Below are 17,992 nucleotides of genomic sequence, written 5' to 3'. Positions count from 1 at the left end.
CATTGAATTCCATTAGCCATTTCCTGGACCACTCTCCCAAACTGTCTAGATCCTTCTGCAGCCTCCCCAAGTCCTCAGTACTACGCAGGTTCAATAGCTCAAATAGCTGAAATCCAACTTGTGCGTGATTAGGCAGAGCCAACGTGGTTTTACGAAAAGGAGTTGTGTTTGATAGATTTATGATACAGTGGATACAGATTTGATATTTCATGAAGTTCAATAAATCCACATGAACAGTTGTTGAAGTCACTGGACTTGAAACATTAATGGTGTTTTCACTCAAGGCCTGCAGACTTTCTCCAGCAATTTCCATTTTTGTTTCAGATGTCCAACACCCCAGGATTACAAAAGGATTGGAATGGATGATGCACTAAGGCTACATTCAGCCAGTAATTTATAACTGATGAAAGGCTATTCTAATGACAGGGCAGGATCTGAAGACGTTTCAAGGCAGTAAAAAACAGGACAGATGAGCATGGATTTGGGATGCACCATTTAAAGACTTTGAAGGAAACACAGTTAGAAATGGGACATTAGTTTTTAAAGTAGAAAGACAATCATCAACACACTGGTAGCTTTACCAGTCCTAATGGAAGACTCAAGTCTTCAGATTTGGCCTGTTTACCCTTACCAAGGTTAAGCCATATGAAACCAATCAGAAGTGGATTTACTAGCTGCAGGCTAATTACCTAAAAAAATGGCTCATCATTTCCATTTCCCTGACAAACTAAAAATCTGCTTAACTCATTCTTAAAAGTATTCGTCGATGGGAACTTTCACACAAAGGATTCCACAAAGATTCACAACCTTTAAAAGTAATTTATCATCAAAATCCTACATGAGCACTATTTTGTCTTGTGATCATGCTCACTAAGTTCCTCAACCTGCCAAAACAAACACAATGTCTGGAAGTTTGAAGAATGTTGATGTTGAGCTGAGACATGCAGAACAGCAAGATTTATTGTTTAATCCCCAGTCTTGATCAGAATTATGTTGGTGAGAATCAAAACAAAGATTGCTGGACTCCGATTTCTATGAATGATTTCCAGTGGAAGTACCCTTTGTAATACATTCAAGTCTGCTGCAAGACAAGTCCAATGCAATAAAACCTCATGTAAAGATATTCATACAGTTCCTACTACCTACCTCTAAAGTTTAATTTTATATGAATTGATGAGACATAGAAATCAGTGAATTTTACTCAGGTTTTATTTTACAGATACAATTAGGTAATTAGCGTTTTCCACCAACACGTGGTGCCTGAGACTTCACTGGCTTAGCAAACTTCTGTTTGGGTGCTGTCTTTTGAGTAGCCTAGAAATATAAAAAGAGTGAAAATTATGCAATGTTAAAATCTACACCATTTACAAAATTATAAAACTTTGCAGCACAGGCACTGGTCACTTGGCTACAAATAATCTATCCTCCATGCAAGCCACTTCTTCTATCCTTCATCTAACTGAATGCTTTACCTCCTCTCCATGTAGCCCTCCTTTAAATGAATCCAGGCTGTTTACTTCAACCACTACTTATGGCAGTTACACATTCTAGCCACTATTAGAAAAGCATTTCCTGATTCTCCTATTTGAAATATTAGTGATTTTTGCTTTAACCCTGGTCTCTCAGTAAGTGAAGTTTGTCTACTTATTGAAACCTTTAATAATGTCAAGTATACTTAGCCTTCTCCTTCTCAGAGAAAAATGTTCTCTTTCCAGATGGGGATAAATTTCAAGCCGCGCTTAATTGTTGGAAATTTTCTCTGCACCTTAACCAGTGCCTTTACATTTTTTGTTTACAATATAGAGGCCAAAAGCATTTAAATGGTACACCATGTTTGATTTAAGTAGCCTTTACAGCTTTTCAATTTTGCTCATTTAGAAATAAGCTTAAGTGCCCTTTTATGATTTCACTTGGTTGCATCATAAGAATTTAAGATACAGGAGGAGTATGCCATCTGGCCCACTGAGCCTGCTCGGTTATCCAATAAGATTATAGTTAATCTTTTCATGGACTCAGCTCAACCTAACCTCCAGTTCACCATTATCCTAATTCTTTCACAACTCAAAAGAAAAGGATCTTTTCCTTAAAAACATTCAAGGAGGCAGTGTCAACTGCTTCACTGTGCAGGGAATTTCAGATCCACAACCCTTTGGGTGAAGAAGTTCATTCTCAAGTCACTTCTAAATCTACACCAATTATTATGAGGTTATGCCTCCCGGATATCTGGTCGGCAGGACGCGTTGGACCGAAGGGTCCCTTTGCCTGCTGTATATCTTTAGACTCTAAAATATTTTGTATGTATATTTAAGTTAGTTTTCCAAGTATATGCATGCCTTTATATACATACACATTTCTATATTTTGCCCTAATTGTATTAACACATCATTTTGGAATCAACTGAAAACTCTGCAATTGTACTTCTGATTCCAGAAGTGAAATTCAGTTAACCTGAAAGAAGCAATCCTCACCTAACATATCTCAATAATTAACAATATTTAACCTCTGACCATTCTTTTTATTTCATTTGTCAGTTTAACTTTCAAAGAAGTTAATGCAATGCATTTTCTAGGTGATGCACAATGTTGGCTGCTCTGTCATGGATGTTATTGAGTGAGTGTCATTTCAATGCAACCTTGTGTATAGCAATAACGTTTTATTACATCTCACGACAGAGGCATAATCTACTCAGCAATAATGAGTTGATAGCTTTTTGAAAATTAAAATACAGCAACGACTGCATTACTCCCATTTACCTATTACTTCTTCTATCACTTTCCTCTCAGTGGTATTAAGTCAACATGTTTAATTTCCAGGATTTGTAATTCATATATAAAAAAGTACACCAAACGTTTTGACAATTGTCACAATGCTCATTGTTTGAATGAATGGGAGGATAAAAAATTTCCACCTTAAAATGTTTACAATTTTCATTTGTGGGTGTGGGTTGGATACTCAAGAGGATTGGTGCAGACGTAATGGGCCAAATGACCTAATCTGCACTGTAGGGATTCTACTTGGACTTTCATAATAAACATAACAGTTGTTTATAAATGTAACTGCAGTATTAGCAGATATGAATGCCACCACCTAATCACTAATTGCTCTAAATTTAAAAATTGGTGGATTATGATCATTCATACTGGGAAAAGGCCAAGACATCAGAGTCAACTTAATCTAATAATTATATTTTATGGGCATCACAATGTAGAAAAATCGATATTTATTGCCGCTTGGCTGAATATCTTCGAAAAATAATGAACTTCCAAGAACCAAAGCACTTATTTAAAGAGTTGCATCTGTTTCATTACCTTAGCTGTAGCTGCACTGACTTTCTTTGTTGCAGCTTTGGCCTTCTTAGCCTCTTTGGCAGCCCTGTGGATTAAGAAAAAATGGTTAGTAACTTTGCCCCTGCTATTAGTATGGAAGGAATTCAGGGTCCCACACAAAACAAATACAATTAAAAACAGCAGTATGTTGTAATACTATGGCAAACCAACTGGATATAAATTTGTTAAGTTTAAGAAAAATACATGAATATAAGCTGTGAAAATCTCAAAGTATTGTACTATAATGCATGTAACCAGTAACTTACAACAGAAAACTTCAATACAAAAACCAAAAAAAAAGGAAGAACCATTCTGCTGAAAGGCACTGAACTGAAACATTAACTTTGTTTCTGGTCACAGAAGCTGCCTGGCCTGTAGGTTTTTCCAACATTTCATTCACATTCCAGAGTTACAGCATCGACAGTATTTTGTAACAGAACAACTTTACTTTTCAACCATACTCAATTCCCACCTGATTGCCTGTTCACGTTGAGCCTTGCGAACCTCAGGTTTCTGATTCCTCTTAGCCATAATCTCAGCAAGAGAGGCACCAGTAATAGCTCGTTGGAACTTCACGGCACGACGGGAGCGCTTTTTCTGAATTTCTTCCTGGTAGTAACAAAAAAGAGATGACTTTTTTGAAAAAAAAGGTTTGTGCTTCTTATTTCATGATTTCAAATTGCTAAACTACCAAACTTTATTTTGATTAAATTACTGTAATCGTGCATTTCCAAGACCACAACATTTTAGTCAAGGTATTAGATAATTATATTCCAGGCCCTAAAATGCCATCGTTTAAGGATTATTCCAAGCAACCACCTAAAACAATTCTGAGATGCACATACAGAAGAATAAAAACTACATTAAAGAAGTACTACTTGAGGAAATAATTTGATGGGTGAATGCTGCTTAAAAACAAAACCAACCATGGCAAGAAGTCAGTTCAAAAGTATGTTACAAAAGGCTGCTGATTCTCTTATTCTTGGGAAAATATCAGCAAGACAATAGCAGAAGTGGGAAATTGTAACACCTTTGGATTACGTTTGTTAATTTGATTTTGTCAGCGTCTTTTTTTTGGAAATGTTTTTAAAAATGGCAAGGAACTGGAGAGCCAAACTGAAGTACTTTCAAACATTTAGGAAGGACATTACATCTCAATCCACTTCAGAAATATTCACAAAATGCTAATTTGGGAATGAAAATGATCAGGCTACGATGTTTTTAATCATCACGTCTCACATAAGACCAGAAAAAAAAACTTCTCCGCAATCAATGCACACCAAGTACATGTAATTGATTTGAAATGCTCATCAGGAGACAGCAACCTATCCCTTGAAGGATACATTCATTATATATACACACACATGTGTAGAGCATTATCAACTACTGGAGTATAGAAATAATCATGCCAAGTCCTTAAAAACTATGCAACAACCAAAAAAGCCATCAATATGAAACAGTTTCAATCATTATCCAAATACATCTGGAGAAAATACCGTTACAGAATAAATCTAAAAATTGTCAACATAATTAGGTGTTTTTTGTTTTAAAAGGCAAAAATGTTTGGAAGTACACGTTCTGTCAGTTGAAGATTAAAAGCTGATGACTATATTCTAATTTCTAAGCTCTGACAAAAAAAATAACAAAACTCAATGACCCAAGTGCACTTCGGAGAACATCCTTTTCAAAAATTCCTTCAAGGATGAAGGGATCATTGGCTAGACTGGCATTTATTGCCCATCCCTAATTGCCCAGAGGGCAGTTAAGAATCCACCATATTGCTGTGGGTCTGGAGTCACATGTAGGCCAGAACTGGTAAGGACGACAGTTTCCTTTCAAAAAGGACATTTCCAATAACTGGAAATTTGGAATTCAAATTCCACCACCTGCCATGGTGGGATTCAAACCCAGATTCCCAGAACATTACCTGGGTTTCTGGATTAACAGTCCAGCAACAATACCACTAGGACTTCCTCCCCTCCTGTTGCTTTAAAGTAACAGTTCCACCCACCCAGCAGAATACCTACAACAAGTAACACTGCTGATAAACAAACAATCCACTATTTTACACAAACTTCTCTCCTTGTTAATACAAAGTGTAGAATTCTCACTTACAGATTGCCCTTTTTTGTGCTTGCGCCTGTACAAGACAGTCCAGTTGATCTGTCGAGGGTTTCTCTTGGACAGGAAGGCTGACTCGCATTTTGAATTCAGAAACTGGAAAACCTACAAAAAAAAGTACCACATTACGTACCTCATCAAGGATCAGCTATTTGCCTTTTCTAATAAGAGAAGTTAAAATAACTTGTAAATCTTAAAACGCATTGTGCTGTAACACAAATTATTTGTGACAGATATACTAGAGCCTTAAATTAAAAAAATTGTTAATCAATCTTTGTCCTTCAAATCCATAACTTTTGCGCCGATCAGTTTTACCAGTCCATGCTGTCCATTCTACACAATAGCCTGAAAATCACAGTTAAAGCTCATAACTTTCTTTCTCATCAGATACTGATACACAAACAGCAAACCTCTCCACCATTTCAATGAATAATAATGTCTGACTATAGTAACTGGGGAATAATGGACAGGGAATAAATAAAATGTCAGAGGTGGTTGGGGGGGGGGGGGGCGAGGAATGTGGCTGACCTAATAAAAGGGAAATTAGGGGTGGTATTACATTGAAGAAAGAGGCATATACATATGCCAGAATAAACAACAGACCCAAGGATTTGGAACAATGTAGATTTAAGCACAGGATGATTAGAAGTAGGAACTCAGTGGGAAACTAGGGAAAATGATTGCAGGGCCCTTTGCTGAGATACTTGCATCATCAATAGCCACGGCTGAGATTGGCTAACGTGTTGTCATTATTTAAAGAAATGTGATAAGGATAAGCCATGGAATTATTAAACCAGCTGACTTGATCTAAGGTCAATTCTTCCTCCAGGCATCTGGTGGTGAGGGAGCGGCAGTGAAGGAGGCCCAGGACCTCCATGTCCTTGGCAGAGTGGGAGGGGGAGTTGAAATGTTGGGCCACGGGGCGGTGTGGTTGATTGGTGCGGGTGCCTCGGAGATGTTCCCTAAAGTGCTCTGCTAGGAGGCCCCCAGTCTCCCCAACGTAGACAAGACCGCATCGGGAGCAACGGATACAATAAATTATATTGGTGGATTGCAGGTAAAACTTTGGATGTGGAAGGCTCCTTTATGGCCTTGGATAGAGATGAGGGAGTTGATGTGGGCGCAGATTTTACAATTCCTGCAGTGGCAGGGGAAGGTGCCAGGATGGGAGGGTGGGTTGTACGGGGGCATGGACCTGACCACGTAGTCATGGAGGGAACGGTCTTTGCGGAAGGGGAAAGGGGTAGGGAGGGAAATATATCCCTGGTGGTGGGGTCTTTTTGTGGTGGCGGAAGAGACGGCAGATGATTTGGTTTATGCGAAGGTTGGTAGGGTGGAAGGTGAGCACCAGAGGCATTCTGTCCTTGTTACGGTTGGAGGGGTGGGGTCTGAGGGTGGAGGTGCGGGATGTGGACAAGATGCATTGGAGGGCATCTTTAACCACGTGGGAAGGGAAATTGCGGTCTCTAAAGAAGGAGGCCATCTGGTGTGTTCTGTGGTGGAACTGGTCATCCTGGGAGCAGATGAGCTGGAGAAATTGGGAATACGGGATGGCATTTTTGCAAGAGGTAGGGTGGGAAGAGGTGTAATCCAGGTAGCTGTGGGAGTTGGTGGGTTTGTAAAAAATGTGTCAAGTCGGTTGTCATTAATGGAGATGGAGAGGTCCAGGAAGGGGAGGGAGGTGTCAGGGATGGTCCAGGTAAATTTAAGGTCAGGATGGAATGTGTTGGTGAAGTTGATGAATTGTTCAACGTCCTCGCGGGAGCACAAGGTGGCGCCAATGCAGTCATCGATGTAGCGAAGGAAGACGTGGGGAGTAGTGCCGGTGTAACTGCGGAAGATCAACTGTTCTACGTAGCCAATAAAGAGACAGGCATAGCTGGGTCCCATCACGTGCCCATGGCTAACCCTTTGGTCTGGAGGAAGTGGGAGGATTCAAAGGAGAAATTGTTAAGGGTGAGGGCCATTTCGGCCAAACGAATGAGTGCGTTGGTGGTAGGGTACTGTTGTGGATGTCTGGAGAAGAAAAAACGGAGGGCTTGGAGGCCCTGGTCATGGCAGATAGAGGTGTAGAGGGATTGGATATCCATGGTGAAGATGAGGCATTGGTAGCCGGGGAAATGGAAGTCTTGGAGGAGGTGGAGGGCATGGGTGGTGTCTCGAACGTATGTGGGGAGTTCCTGGACTAAGGGAGATAGGACAGTGTCGAGGTAGGTAGAGGTAAGTTCAGTGGGGCAGGAGCATGCTGAGACAATGGGTCGGCCAGGGTGGTCAGGCTTGTGGATCTTGGGAAGGAGGTAGGACCAGGCAGTGCAGGGTTCCCGGAATGAGGTTGGAAGCTGTGGGTGGGAAATCTCCTGAGGTGATGAGGTTCTGTGTGGTCTGGGAGATGATGGTTTGGTGATTGGAGGTGGGGTTGTGATCGAAGGGGCAGTAGGAAGAGGTGTCCTCGAGTTGGCGTTTGGCTTCAGCAGTGTAGAGGTCAGTACGCCAGACTACCACTGCAACCCTTTTATCCGCTGGCTTGATGGTGAGGTTGGGATGGCAGCAGAGGGATTGGAGGGCTGCGCGTTGTGAGGGTGAGAGGTGGGGGGGTGGGAGGGGGGACTGGTTGAGGCAGTTAATGTCCTGGCAGCAGGTGGAAATGAAGAGGTCGAGGGCAGTCAATAGACCAGCGCGGAGTGTCCAGGTGGATGCAGTGTGTTGAGGGGGGTGAAGGGGTCCTCGGAAGGTGAGCGGGAATCCTGGTTGTGAAAGTAAGCTCGAAGGCGATGGAAGAATTGTTCGATGTCACGGCGTGTATTAAATTCATTGATGTGTGGATGGAGAGGGATGAAGGCGAGTCTTTTGCTGAGGACTGATCCTTCATCCTCAGTGAGGGAGAGATCTGGAGGGATGGTGAAAACTCGGCAGGGCTGGGAGCTGGGATCTGGTGTGGGTGTGTAGCTGGGAGTGGGGCAGAACCTGTAACTGGACTGAGTGTGGTGGTGGAAATGGGGGTGATGTCATGAGCAGGAGTAGTGTTCCCCTCGGGGTTCTGGGGAGTGGGGATTGCGACAGTGGGGGATGTGTCAGCAGAATGCAGGTGAGTGGCACTGGTGGGGGTGGAAGTGGTGGTGACCACAGCAGTTAGGGGTGGCGGAAGTCACTGAGCATGTGGCATCAGCGATGATGTGAGGGGCGGAAGTGATGTGCGCCGCTCCCTCACCACCAGACTCCTGGAGGAAGAACGCCTCATCTTCCGCCTCGGAACACTTCAACCCCAGGGCATCAATGTGGACTTCAACAGTTTCCTCATTTCCCCTTCCCCCACCTCACCCTAGTTCCAAACTTCTAGCTCAGCACTGTCCCCATGACTTGTCCTACCTGCCTATCTCCTTTTCCACCTATTCACTCCACCCTCTCCTCCCTGACCTATCACCTTCATCCCCTCCCCCACTCACCTATTGTACTCTATGCTACTTTCCCACCCTCCTCTAGCTCATCTCTCCACTCTTCATGCTCTCTGCCTTTATTCCTGATGAAGGGCTTTTGCCCGAAACATTGATTTCGTTGCTCCTCGGATGATGCCTGAACTGCTGTGCTCTTCCAGCACCACTAATCCAGAATCTGGTTTCCAGCATCTGCAGTCATTGTTTTTACCTCAATGACAAATGGGAGTTTAATATCAATAAACATGAGGTGTTGCAGTTTGGGAAGGCAGGACTTATACATGTATGTGTAAGGTCCTTGGGAGTGTTACTGAACAATGAGACCTGAGGGGCACATTCATAGTTCCTTGAAAACTAGAGAGTCACCAGTAGACAGGTTAGTGAAGTCAACATTTGGTACACTTGCCTTTATTGGTCAGTACATTACATTGGGAGGTCATGTTGATGCTGTACAGGACATTAGTTAGGCCACTTGGGAACACTCTTCAATTCTGGCCTCCCTAATATAGGAAAGATGTTGTTAAAACTTGAAAAGGGTTCAGAAAAGATTCACAAATAGGTTACTGGGCTTGGAGTGTTTGAGCAACAGGGAAAGGTCAGAAAGGGTGGGAATATTTTCCGGAGTGTTGAGGCTGATGGATTACTTTACAGAGGTTTATAAAATGTGGGGCATGATAGGATGAATAGCAAAGGTCTTTATTTACCCCTTCCCAACCCCCGAGTGAGGGATTCCAACACTAGACGGCATATATTTAGGTAAGGGAAAAAAAGATGAAAGTGAGCTAAAGGGGCAAATTTTCCCGCAGAGTGGTACACGTATGGAATGAGCTGTCTGAGATAGTGGTGGAGGCTGGTACAACTACAACATTGGAAAGGCATCTGGATGGTTACACAAATGGAAAAGGTTTAAGAGGGATATGGGTCAAATGCTGGCAAATGACAATAGATTAAATCTAGGATATCTGGTCGGCATGGACGAGTTGGACCAACGGGTCTGTTTCCATATTGTACAACTCAAACTATTGAGTTGATAAGGGGGGACAACGGATGTGGTTCACTTGGACTTTCAGAAGGTGTTCAACAAGGTCCCATGCAAGAGATTACCATGTAAAATGGGATTAAAGGTGGTGCACTAACATCGATAGAGAACTGTTTGGCATTCAGAAATCAAAGTGCATCAGACAGTAACTCATTGATACCACAGGGAATAGTGCTTGGACCCCTGCTAATCACCATATATCACATTCAGTTCCTTCATCAAAATTATGTATATATTGCCGAGTTTGCAGATGACAGAACTGATTATGACAGCAAACTTGGAGGAGGATGCAGAGATGTTTCACTGCAATTTGGAAACGTTGAGTGATTGAGCAATTGCATGGCAGGTGAAATATTATGTGGGTAAATGTGACTTTTCCACTTTGGTTTAAAAAAAATGCCATTCAGATGACAAAAAGGGAGTGGCAACGAGACCAGGTGTTTGTGTATACCAGTCACTGAATGTAATCATGCAGGTTTAGCATGCAAAGGAGGTAGCAAAGATATGTTGACCTTCATAATGAGAGGATTAGCGTACAGGAGCAGAGATGACTGGCTGCAAATTGTACAGGGTCTTGAGATCACTCCAGGAGTATGTATGCAGTTTCTCTCTCCTTATTTGAGGATGCATTTTTGGCAACGGAGGCTTACCAAACTGATTCGTGGGATGGCAGAATTGACGAAAGGAGAGAAAGAGACTGGATCCATTATTTTGAAATTCACTGGCTTTTAAAAGAATCAGGGGAGAAGAGAATATCTCTAATACCTATAAAAATTCTACCAGGATAATGACCAGAGAGCCCAGAATCAGGGAAGCCAGTCTAAGGATGTGATGTAAGCCATTTGTGTCTTATTTATGGAAGTTTCTTCACCCAAAAATTGAGAGCCTGCCGACTTCTCTGGCACAGAAAGCATTTGAGGCCAAAACATTAATGTTTTCAAGACAATGTTAGATATAGTTCTTATGACTAAAGGGAATCAAAAGGTATGGGGAAGAAAGTGGGAACAGACTACTGAGCTGGATGATCAGCTGTGATCATACTGAATGAAGAAATATGGTTGAAAAGCCAAACGGTCTTCCTGGTTAGTCTTTTGTGTTTCTATGCCTGGCATCACTGAAAATATTTCACTTTCGAGCCTGGATGCTGTGACCAATTGTCCATGCTAACAGCAAAGAACAGAGATGAAATGTCAGCCATTGGAGAACATGTTACATTCTCACGAGTCAGCAAGTTATGAATTGAAGTCCCACCTCAAAGACCTGAACACAGAAGTCAAGACCGATACCGTTTCAAGCACTGTTTCACCTTTCAGATGAGATTCTATACTCCATGAACCTGACCATTCAAAACATTGCGAACTCTCAAGACACCATTCCCATCATCTCTGCGCTTGGTTGACCGGTGAAACAACTCTAGTTGTGAAATGCTCACTTTTGTATTCAACTCCTTCCATACCTCTACAATTACCTCGAATACCACAAAAAAAACCTTGTTATAATGGTAAAACTTTAAAATCCATTGTTAAGGATGAAATTTCTAAATTCTTGGAAGTGCAGGGTCAGATTAAACAAGTCAGCATGGATTTAGTAAAGGGAGGTTGTACTTGACAAATCTATTAGAATTGTTTGAAGAGGTAACAGGCAGCTTAGTCCAGGGAAACCCAATGGATGCTATCTATCTAGATTTCCAAAAGGCCTTTGATAAGTTTCCTCACAGGACGCTGCTGAGTAAGGAGAGGGCCCATGATGTTTGAGATGAGCTACTGGCATGGATTGAGGATCAGCTGTCTGACAAAAGGTAGAGAGTTGGGACAAAAGGTTCTTTTTCAGAATGGCAGTCAGTGACAAATGATGACCCACAGGGTTCAGTGTTGGGGCCGCAGGTGTTCACTTTATATATTAATGATCTGGACGAAGGGACTGGAGGCATTCTGGCAAAGCTCGCTGATGATACGAAGTGGACAGGCAGATAGTACTGAGGAGGGGAGACTGCACAAAGATTTAGACAGTTTAGGAGAGTGGCCCAGGAAACGGCCGATGAAATCCAAACGCAAGATCTTGCGCTTTGGAAAAAAATATAGGCATGGACTATTTTCTAAATGGTGAGAAAATTCATAAAGCCAAAGTACAAAGGGATCTGGGAGTGCTAGGGCAGGATTCTCCAAAAGGTTAACTTGCAGGTTGAGTCTATGATTAAGAAAGCAAATGTAATGCTTATCTCAAAAAGATTGGAATATAAAAGTAACGATGTGCTTCTGAGACTTTATAAAGCTCTAGTTAGGCCCCATTTAGAATACCGTGTCCAATTTTGGGTCCCACATCTCAGGAAGGACATACTGACACTGGAGTGTATCCAACAGAGATTCACACGGATGGTCCCTGGAACACTAGGCCTCACACATGATTAACAGCTCAGGACCCTGGGACTGTATTCATTAGAGTTTAGAAAGTTGAGGGGAGATCTAGTAGAAACTTGCAAGATAATGCATGGCTTAGGACACTGGGAAGTTGTTTCGGTTAGTTGGGGAGACTAGGACCCATTGGCACAGCCTTAGAATTAGAGGGGGAAATGAGATGAGATATTTGTTCAATCGGAGTGGTGGGCCTGTGGAATTTACTGCCACGGAGTCCTGAATGTTAAATGTCTTCAAGGCAGAGATTGACAAATTATTGATCTCGCAAGCAATTAAGGATTACGGGGAGAGTGCAGGTAAGTGGAGTTGAAATGTCCATCAGACATGATTAAATGGAGGCGTGGACTCGATGGGCCGAATGGCCTTACTTCCATTCCTAGATCTTATAATAGAATTCTGATCAAGTACTGATCAAATTCTGATTTTCATTCAACTGCAGTGGCTGAACGTTCTTGTATTAATTCAGGAAGCATCTCCATCCAATTTATTCACCTTTCTCCTTCAAAGACACTTCTTAATACCTACTTTTGCCTCAGCTTTCAGTATATGCCAATATGACATTGAGTAACATAGCTATACTGTTTATGATGCATGTGGAAGGTGCTATAATACATTTAAAGATGCTATAAATATATGGTGTTGTTTGTCTATCAAACCAAGGCCTCACCATGGGCACAAAATATCTTATGGCATTATTTTGAACATCTTGTATTCTGGGTCATAACTATATCTCAGTTAACACACAGAATCTAATCATTATCAAATTGATTTTTGTGAAAGTTTGCTTTGTGAAAAATTGGTGTCAAAGTTCGTGCATTATACCAGTGACTGTGGTTGCAGAATTGCCTGAAACATTTTGATATAGTGAAAGAATAAGTCTTCTAGTCTAAAGTTAAAAATCACAACACCAGGTTATAGTGCAAACACTACAATTGGAAGCACTAGCTTTCACAACCACCTGAAAGAGTGGCACTCCGAAAACGAGTGCTTCCAATTAGACCTGTTGGACTATAACCTGGTGTTGTGATTTTTAACTTTGTACACCCCAGTCCAACACTAGCATCTCCAAATCATGTCTTCTAGTCTAGCATTTTCACTAAAATAAAACAAAGAAATACAGATACCGGAGGCCAGGGGAAAAAAAAACAAAATCGCTTGAAATGCAGCATTGCTGGCAACATCTATAGAAGAAAGGAGAGTTAGCACTTTAAGTCCAATTTTGATCAACAGTCACCAGACTTGAAATCTAAACTCTGGTTTTCTCCCCCCAGATACTGACAGACCTGTTGAGTTTCACTAGCAATTTCTGTTTTCATCCAGGATTTTTCACTCTAGCAGAGCTTTATACTAGTATAGTAGTTGTTAATTGGAAAGTTACAAGATCCTTTGCACTTAGATAACTCCCACTATCAATACAAACAGAATCTCCATCCAACACAGCAAAGGTCTTGACAGAATAAGTCAGCAACATTTAACTATTCTTAGAAAGATACTTTCAGACAACCAGGTGTGATTAGGTTATTTAAGGATCTTATGTCCACTATTTGGCAAAAATAAAACATTAACATTATTAAAGTAAGTTTTGCACCTTAATTTCATGCAGGTTTCAACTATCACCAGGGCATGACAGAACTTGTGTTAAAGCACACCCAACATAACATTACCAAAGCAGAGAACCTCATTTTTTAAAAAAAGTATGAAGCTGTTTAAATAATTACCACATTCATTAATCTAGAAACTGAATATGGTGGTTAGCACTGCTGCCTCGCAGTGCTAGAGACCCGGGTTCAATTCCCACCTCAGGCGACTGACTGTGTGGAGTTTGCACGTTCTCCCTGTGTCTGTGTGGGTTTCCTCCCACTGTCCAAAGATGTGTGGGTCAGGTGAATTGGCTATGCTAAATTGCCCGTAGTGTTAGGTAAGAGGTAAATGTATGGGTGGGTTGCGGATTGGTGTGGACTTGAAGGGCCTGTTTCCACACTGTTAGTGATCTAATCTAATCAAATTATTGGGCGGCACAGTGGTTAGCATTGCTGCCTCACAGCACCTGAGACCCAGGTTCAATTCCCGACTCAGGCGACTGACTGTGTGGAGTTTGCACGTTCTCCCAGTGTCTGCGTGGGTTTCCTCCGGGTGCTCCGGTTTCCTCCCACAGTCCAAAGATGTGCGGGTCAGGTGAATTGGCCAAGCTAAATTGCCCGTAGTGTTAGGTAAGGGGTAAATGTAGGGGTATGGGTGGGTCGCACTTTGGCAGGTCGGTGTGGACGTGTTGGGCCGAAGGGCCTGTTTCCACACTAAGTCTAATCTAATACTACTCCAAAACTTCACTTTAAGAAAGTCCGATGATACACCACTGCATAAAATTGGATTACGTCAGTACAAAAATAGGCTCAACCCGACTTGATTCAAAAATAAGGATTTAGGCCGAATGTTAATATTGAAAAGAAACAAGTGCCAAGGCTTGGCAAGATCGAGTTGTACAGATTCCTAACAAGAGATCTGCAAAGAGGATGCTGGCCTTGTCCATTCACATTTCGACAAAACGAATCGCAAGATACACGATTTTATTGCACATGGGCAATACGTTAACACACGGTACCCTACGCGATCAGTGCGAACCCACATACTGAAGACGGAGTTAGAGCAGCATTGCACTGCTTTAGAACTTTCCTTGGGCTTACCTTCCCATCAATCCTGGCATAGCGTTTCCCGTGACCCGGGTATATTTTATACCCACTAAAACTGCACAGTTCGACCCTGCGGAAACAAATAACCAATCATACGGTTGCTTTGATAAAGTAGCAACATAATTTAACCGCGGATAGAATGATTTTAGGGCAAAAACAGCGGATGGAACCGGATTAAATTAACGATAACACTCACTTCATGTCGACAGTTAAGATGGCGCGAGGGAAAAGGAGGATTGTGGGTAAGGCCTTTACGTTTCCGGCGGGGGAAGAAATATTATAAAGCAAATTGCGGCTGGAGAATTAAAGCGGATATGTTTGGAGGAAACAGTTTAAACGAATTGATTGTTTTTCGAAAAAGAAAGGTGGCGTGTTATCGAGCCCTGACAGGAGCCAATCAGTGAGCGGAGCGGTTGCTTGGCGTTAAGCACGCGGGAAGTTGTTGCGTGATGGCGGCTGAGGGGGGAGAGGATGCTGACATGATGCTTAAAACTGATAAAAGTAGGTGCTTGTTTGTGACTCCGAGCATCGCATTCGAACCGCCCGATTGCACTGACACCTCGCTGTTTCATGTCGTTGCTGTCATGTTTCTTTTGTTCCCCCTCACGCCACATTCCGCGGCAGGGGGAGGGGGTACTGTCGCTGCTGCAGTCTGGGTGGAGGTTGTAGTTGTGCAGTTCCCTGATCACTGTCAGGGAGGAGTGCCTTGTAACTACCATTCCCACAAATGACTAGTATATGGAATTCCTGCCCCAAAACGTTCTTACTTTTTATAATCCTTCTCTTTTTCCCTAGTGACGCGCGATTCTATTGTTTTGTATCGTTTTGTTTCGTTTTATATTTATTGCCCAGTAATTTTAATTTGGAACGCAAAATAGTAACCTATTATTTGGCCCAACTAACCGATACTGTTCTACTCCCCTGCAGCCTTTCCCCATCCAATCTCATCTAAATTGTCAGAAGATACCTCACACCTTTTTTTAAGATTTATCTGGTTTTCATCTAGAACGAATGGTGGTCTGCATATAGACATGCATCTATCGTGGCCATTCGTTTCAGTCACCCTTGTGGAAGTGTCTTCCACATTCTCAGACATTCTGGATAAATATTTTTTCTGCTAATTTGTCTGATTCTTGATAGTCGTGCGTTTGACGTGGGCTGTATTTTTTTAAGATCTCTGCAAGTGGAAATGTGTGTTCACTTTGCCAAAACCTTTAATTGTAAAGACTTTCGATCATCCCTCAGCCTCCTCTTTTCAGAAGTACAGCCCTCTATTTCTGGTAACTTCCTCCTGAACCATTTTGCATTATCTCTACTGCTTTGCTGTCATTTTTATAATGACTTGATTTTAATGTCCTTTAGCTGTGATTTTATAAAATTTTTTTGATAGATGTTTAGCGTAATGTTTTCTTTCAATTCTGTCCCTCCACAAAAAGCACTTTAATTACCTAGTTTTAATGACCATCCTAATCTTTTTCACTCTCTCTTATTTCTATACTCAAATGATTTTACTCCTTTGCTCCATTTAGATTTGTATATTACTTGGAAAATAAGAATCCATTTCCTTATTTTTATTTGTGAAATGTAATACCTCAACTGGAGTTTAAAAAAATGAGGATATCTAGTTGAGATATGTAAGATGCTAAAGAAGATTGACACAGTATACATAAAAAGGATGTTTTTTCATGTGGGGCAATCTAGAAGGAGAGGTCATGGTTTTAGGATGAGGAGTAGCAGATTTAAAACAGATGAGGTGAAATTACTTCTCTCTAAAGGTCATGAGTTTGAGGAGTTCAGTACTCCAGTCTGCAGGAGATGCTGGGACATGGAGTAAATTTTAAGGAGTACTTGTACAGATTATTAGTTAGCAATAGGTTGAAGGGTTATGGACAGTGGAGTTGAGGCTGAGATGAGACTAACATACTGGCAGTGAGATTTGCTAGAGCTGTTCAGGAGGATTTAAACTAGTAAGGTGGCGGTGGCACCTGGTGTGGAAAGAGATCAACCTGAGACTGATACAGTTGAGGACAGAAGCGAGTCAAACAGTTAGGGCAGGCAGAAACAAGGTAGGACTAATAAATTAAACTGCATTTATTTCAATGCAAAGGGCCCAACAGGGAAGGCAGATGAACACAGGGCATGGTTAGGAACGTGGGACTGGGATATCTTAGCAATTACAGAAACATGGCTCAGGGATGTTCCAGGATCCAGTTGCTACAGGAAGGATTGAAAGGGAGGCAAGAGAGGAGGGGGAGTGGCGTTTTGACAAAGGATAGCATTACAGCAGTACTAAGGGAGGATATTCCTGGAAATACATCCAGGGAAGTTATTTGGGTGGAACTGAGAAATAAGAAAGGGATGATCACCTTATTGGAATTGTATTATAGAACTCCTAATAATCAGAGGGTAATTGAGAAACTAATTTGTAAGGAGATCTCAGCTATCTGTAAGAATAATAGGGTGGTTATGGTAGGGGATTTTAACTTTCCAAACATTGACTGGGACTGCCATAGTGTTAAAGGTTTAGATGGAGAGGAATTTGTTAAGTGTGTACGAGACAATTTTCTGATTCAGTATGTGGATGTACCTACTAAGAGAAGGTGCAAAACCTGACCTATTCTTGGGAAATAAGGCAGGGCAGGTGACTGAGGTGTCAGTGGGGGAGCACTTTAGGACCAGTGACCGTAATTCTGTTAGATTTAAAATAGTGATGGAAAAGGATAGACCAGATAAACTGGAGAAAGGCCAATTTTGACGGTATTGGGCAAGAACTTTCAAAAGCCGATTGGGGGCAGATGTTCGCTGGTAAAGGGAAGCTGGAAAATGGGAAGCCTTCAGAAATGAGATAACAAGAATTCAGAGAAAGTCTTTTCCTGTTAGGATGAAAGGAAAGGCAGGTAGGTACAGAGAATGCTGGACGACTAAAGAAATTGAGGGTTTGGTTAAGAAAAAGAAGGAAGCATATATCCCGATG

At 41.8% G+C, this 17,992-nt stretch overlaps 2 protein-coding genes across 2 annotated transcripts in view; one reads left to right on the top strand and one right to left on the bottom strand.

The window, feature by feature from the left end:
• Positions 1 to 1,191: 1,191 nt before the first annotated feature.
• On the bottom strand, positions 1,192 to 15,317 carry rpl24 (ribosomal protein L24). The gene is made up of 6 exons (XM_060833659.1): positions 15,215 to 15,317; positions 15,013 to 15,088; positions 5,442 to 5,552; positions 3,799 to 3,935; positions 3,309 to 3,372; positions 1,192 to 1,314 (listed from the first exon to the last, which is right to left on the bottom strand). The coding sequence occupies exons 1-6, from the start codon at positions 15,217 to 15,219 to the stop codon at positions 1,234 to 1,236; spliced, it is 474 nt and encodes a 157-aa protein (XP_060689642.1). The 5' UTR covers positions 15,220 to 15,317; the 3' UTR covers positions 1,192 to 1,233.
• The window catches only part of cep97 (centrosomal protein 97), a 47,754-nt gene continuing 45,054 nt past the window's right edge, over positions 15,293 to 17,992 (top strand). The window contains exon 1 of the mRNA XM_060833658.1: positions 15,293 to 15,519. Coding sequence (XP_060689641.1) covers positions 15,468 to 15,519 — 52 coding nt within the window. The 5' untranslated portion in view covers positions 15,293 to 15,467. The remainder of the gene's footprint in view (positions 15,520 to 17,992) is intronic.

The sequence above is a fragment of the Hemiscyllium ocellatum genome, chromosome 12 (genome assembly GCF_020745735.1).
Source record: "Hemiscyllium ocellatum isolate sHemOce1 chromosome 12, sHemOce1.pat.X.cur, whole genome shotgun sequence".
Classification (NCBI taxonomy): domain Eukaryota; kingdom Metazoa; phylum Chordata; class Chondrichthyes; order Orectolobiformes; family Hemiscylliidae; genus Hemiscyllium; species Hemiscyllium ocellatum.
This window is presented reverse-complemented; position numbering and strand designations above follow the sequence as displayed.

Excerpts from the sequence above, each read along its gene's own strand:
- rpl24 (XM_060833659.1), bottom strand. Across the intron at positions 5,553-15,012 it reads ATGCCAGGATTGATGGGAAG|GTTTTCCAGTTTCTGAATTC; the intron begins GTAAGCCCAAGG and ends TTTTTTTTGTAG. Across the intron at positions 3,936-5,441 it reads AGCACAAAAAAGGGCAATCT|GAAGAAATTCAGAAAAAGCG; the intron begins GTAAGTGAGAAT and ends TGTTACTACCAG.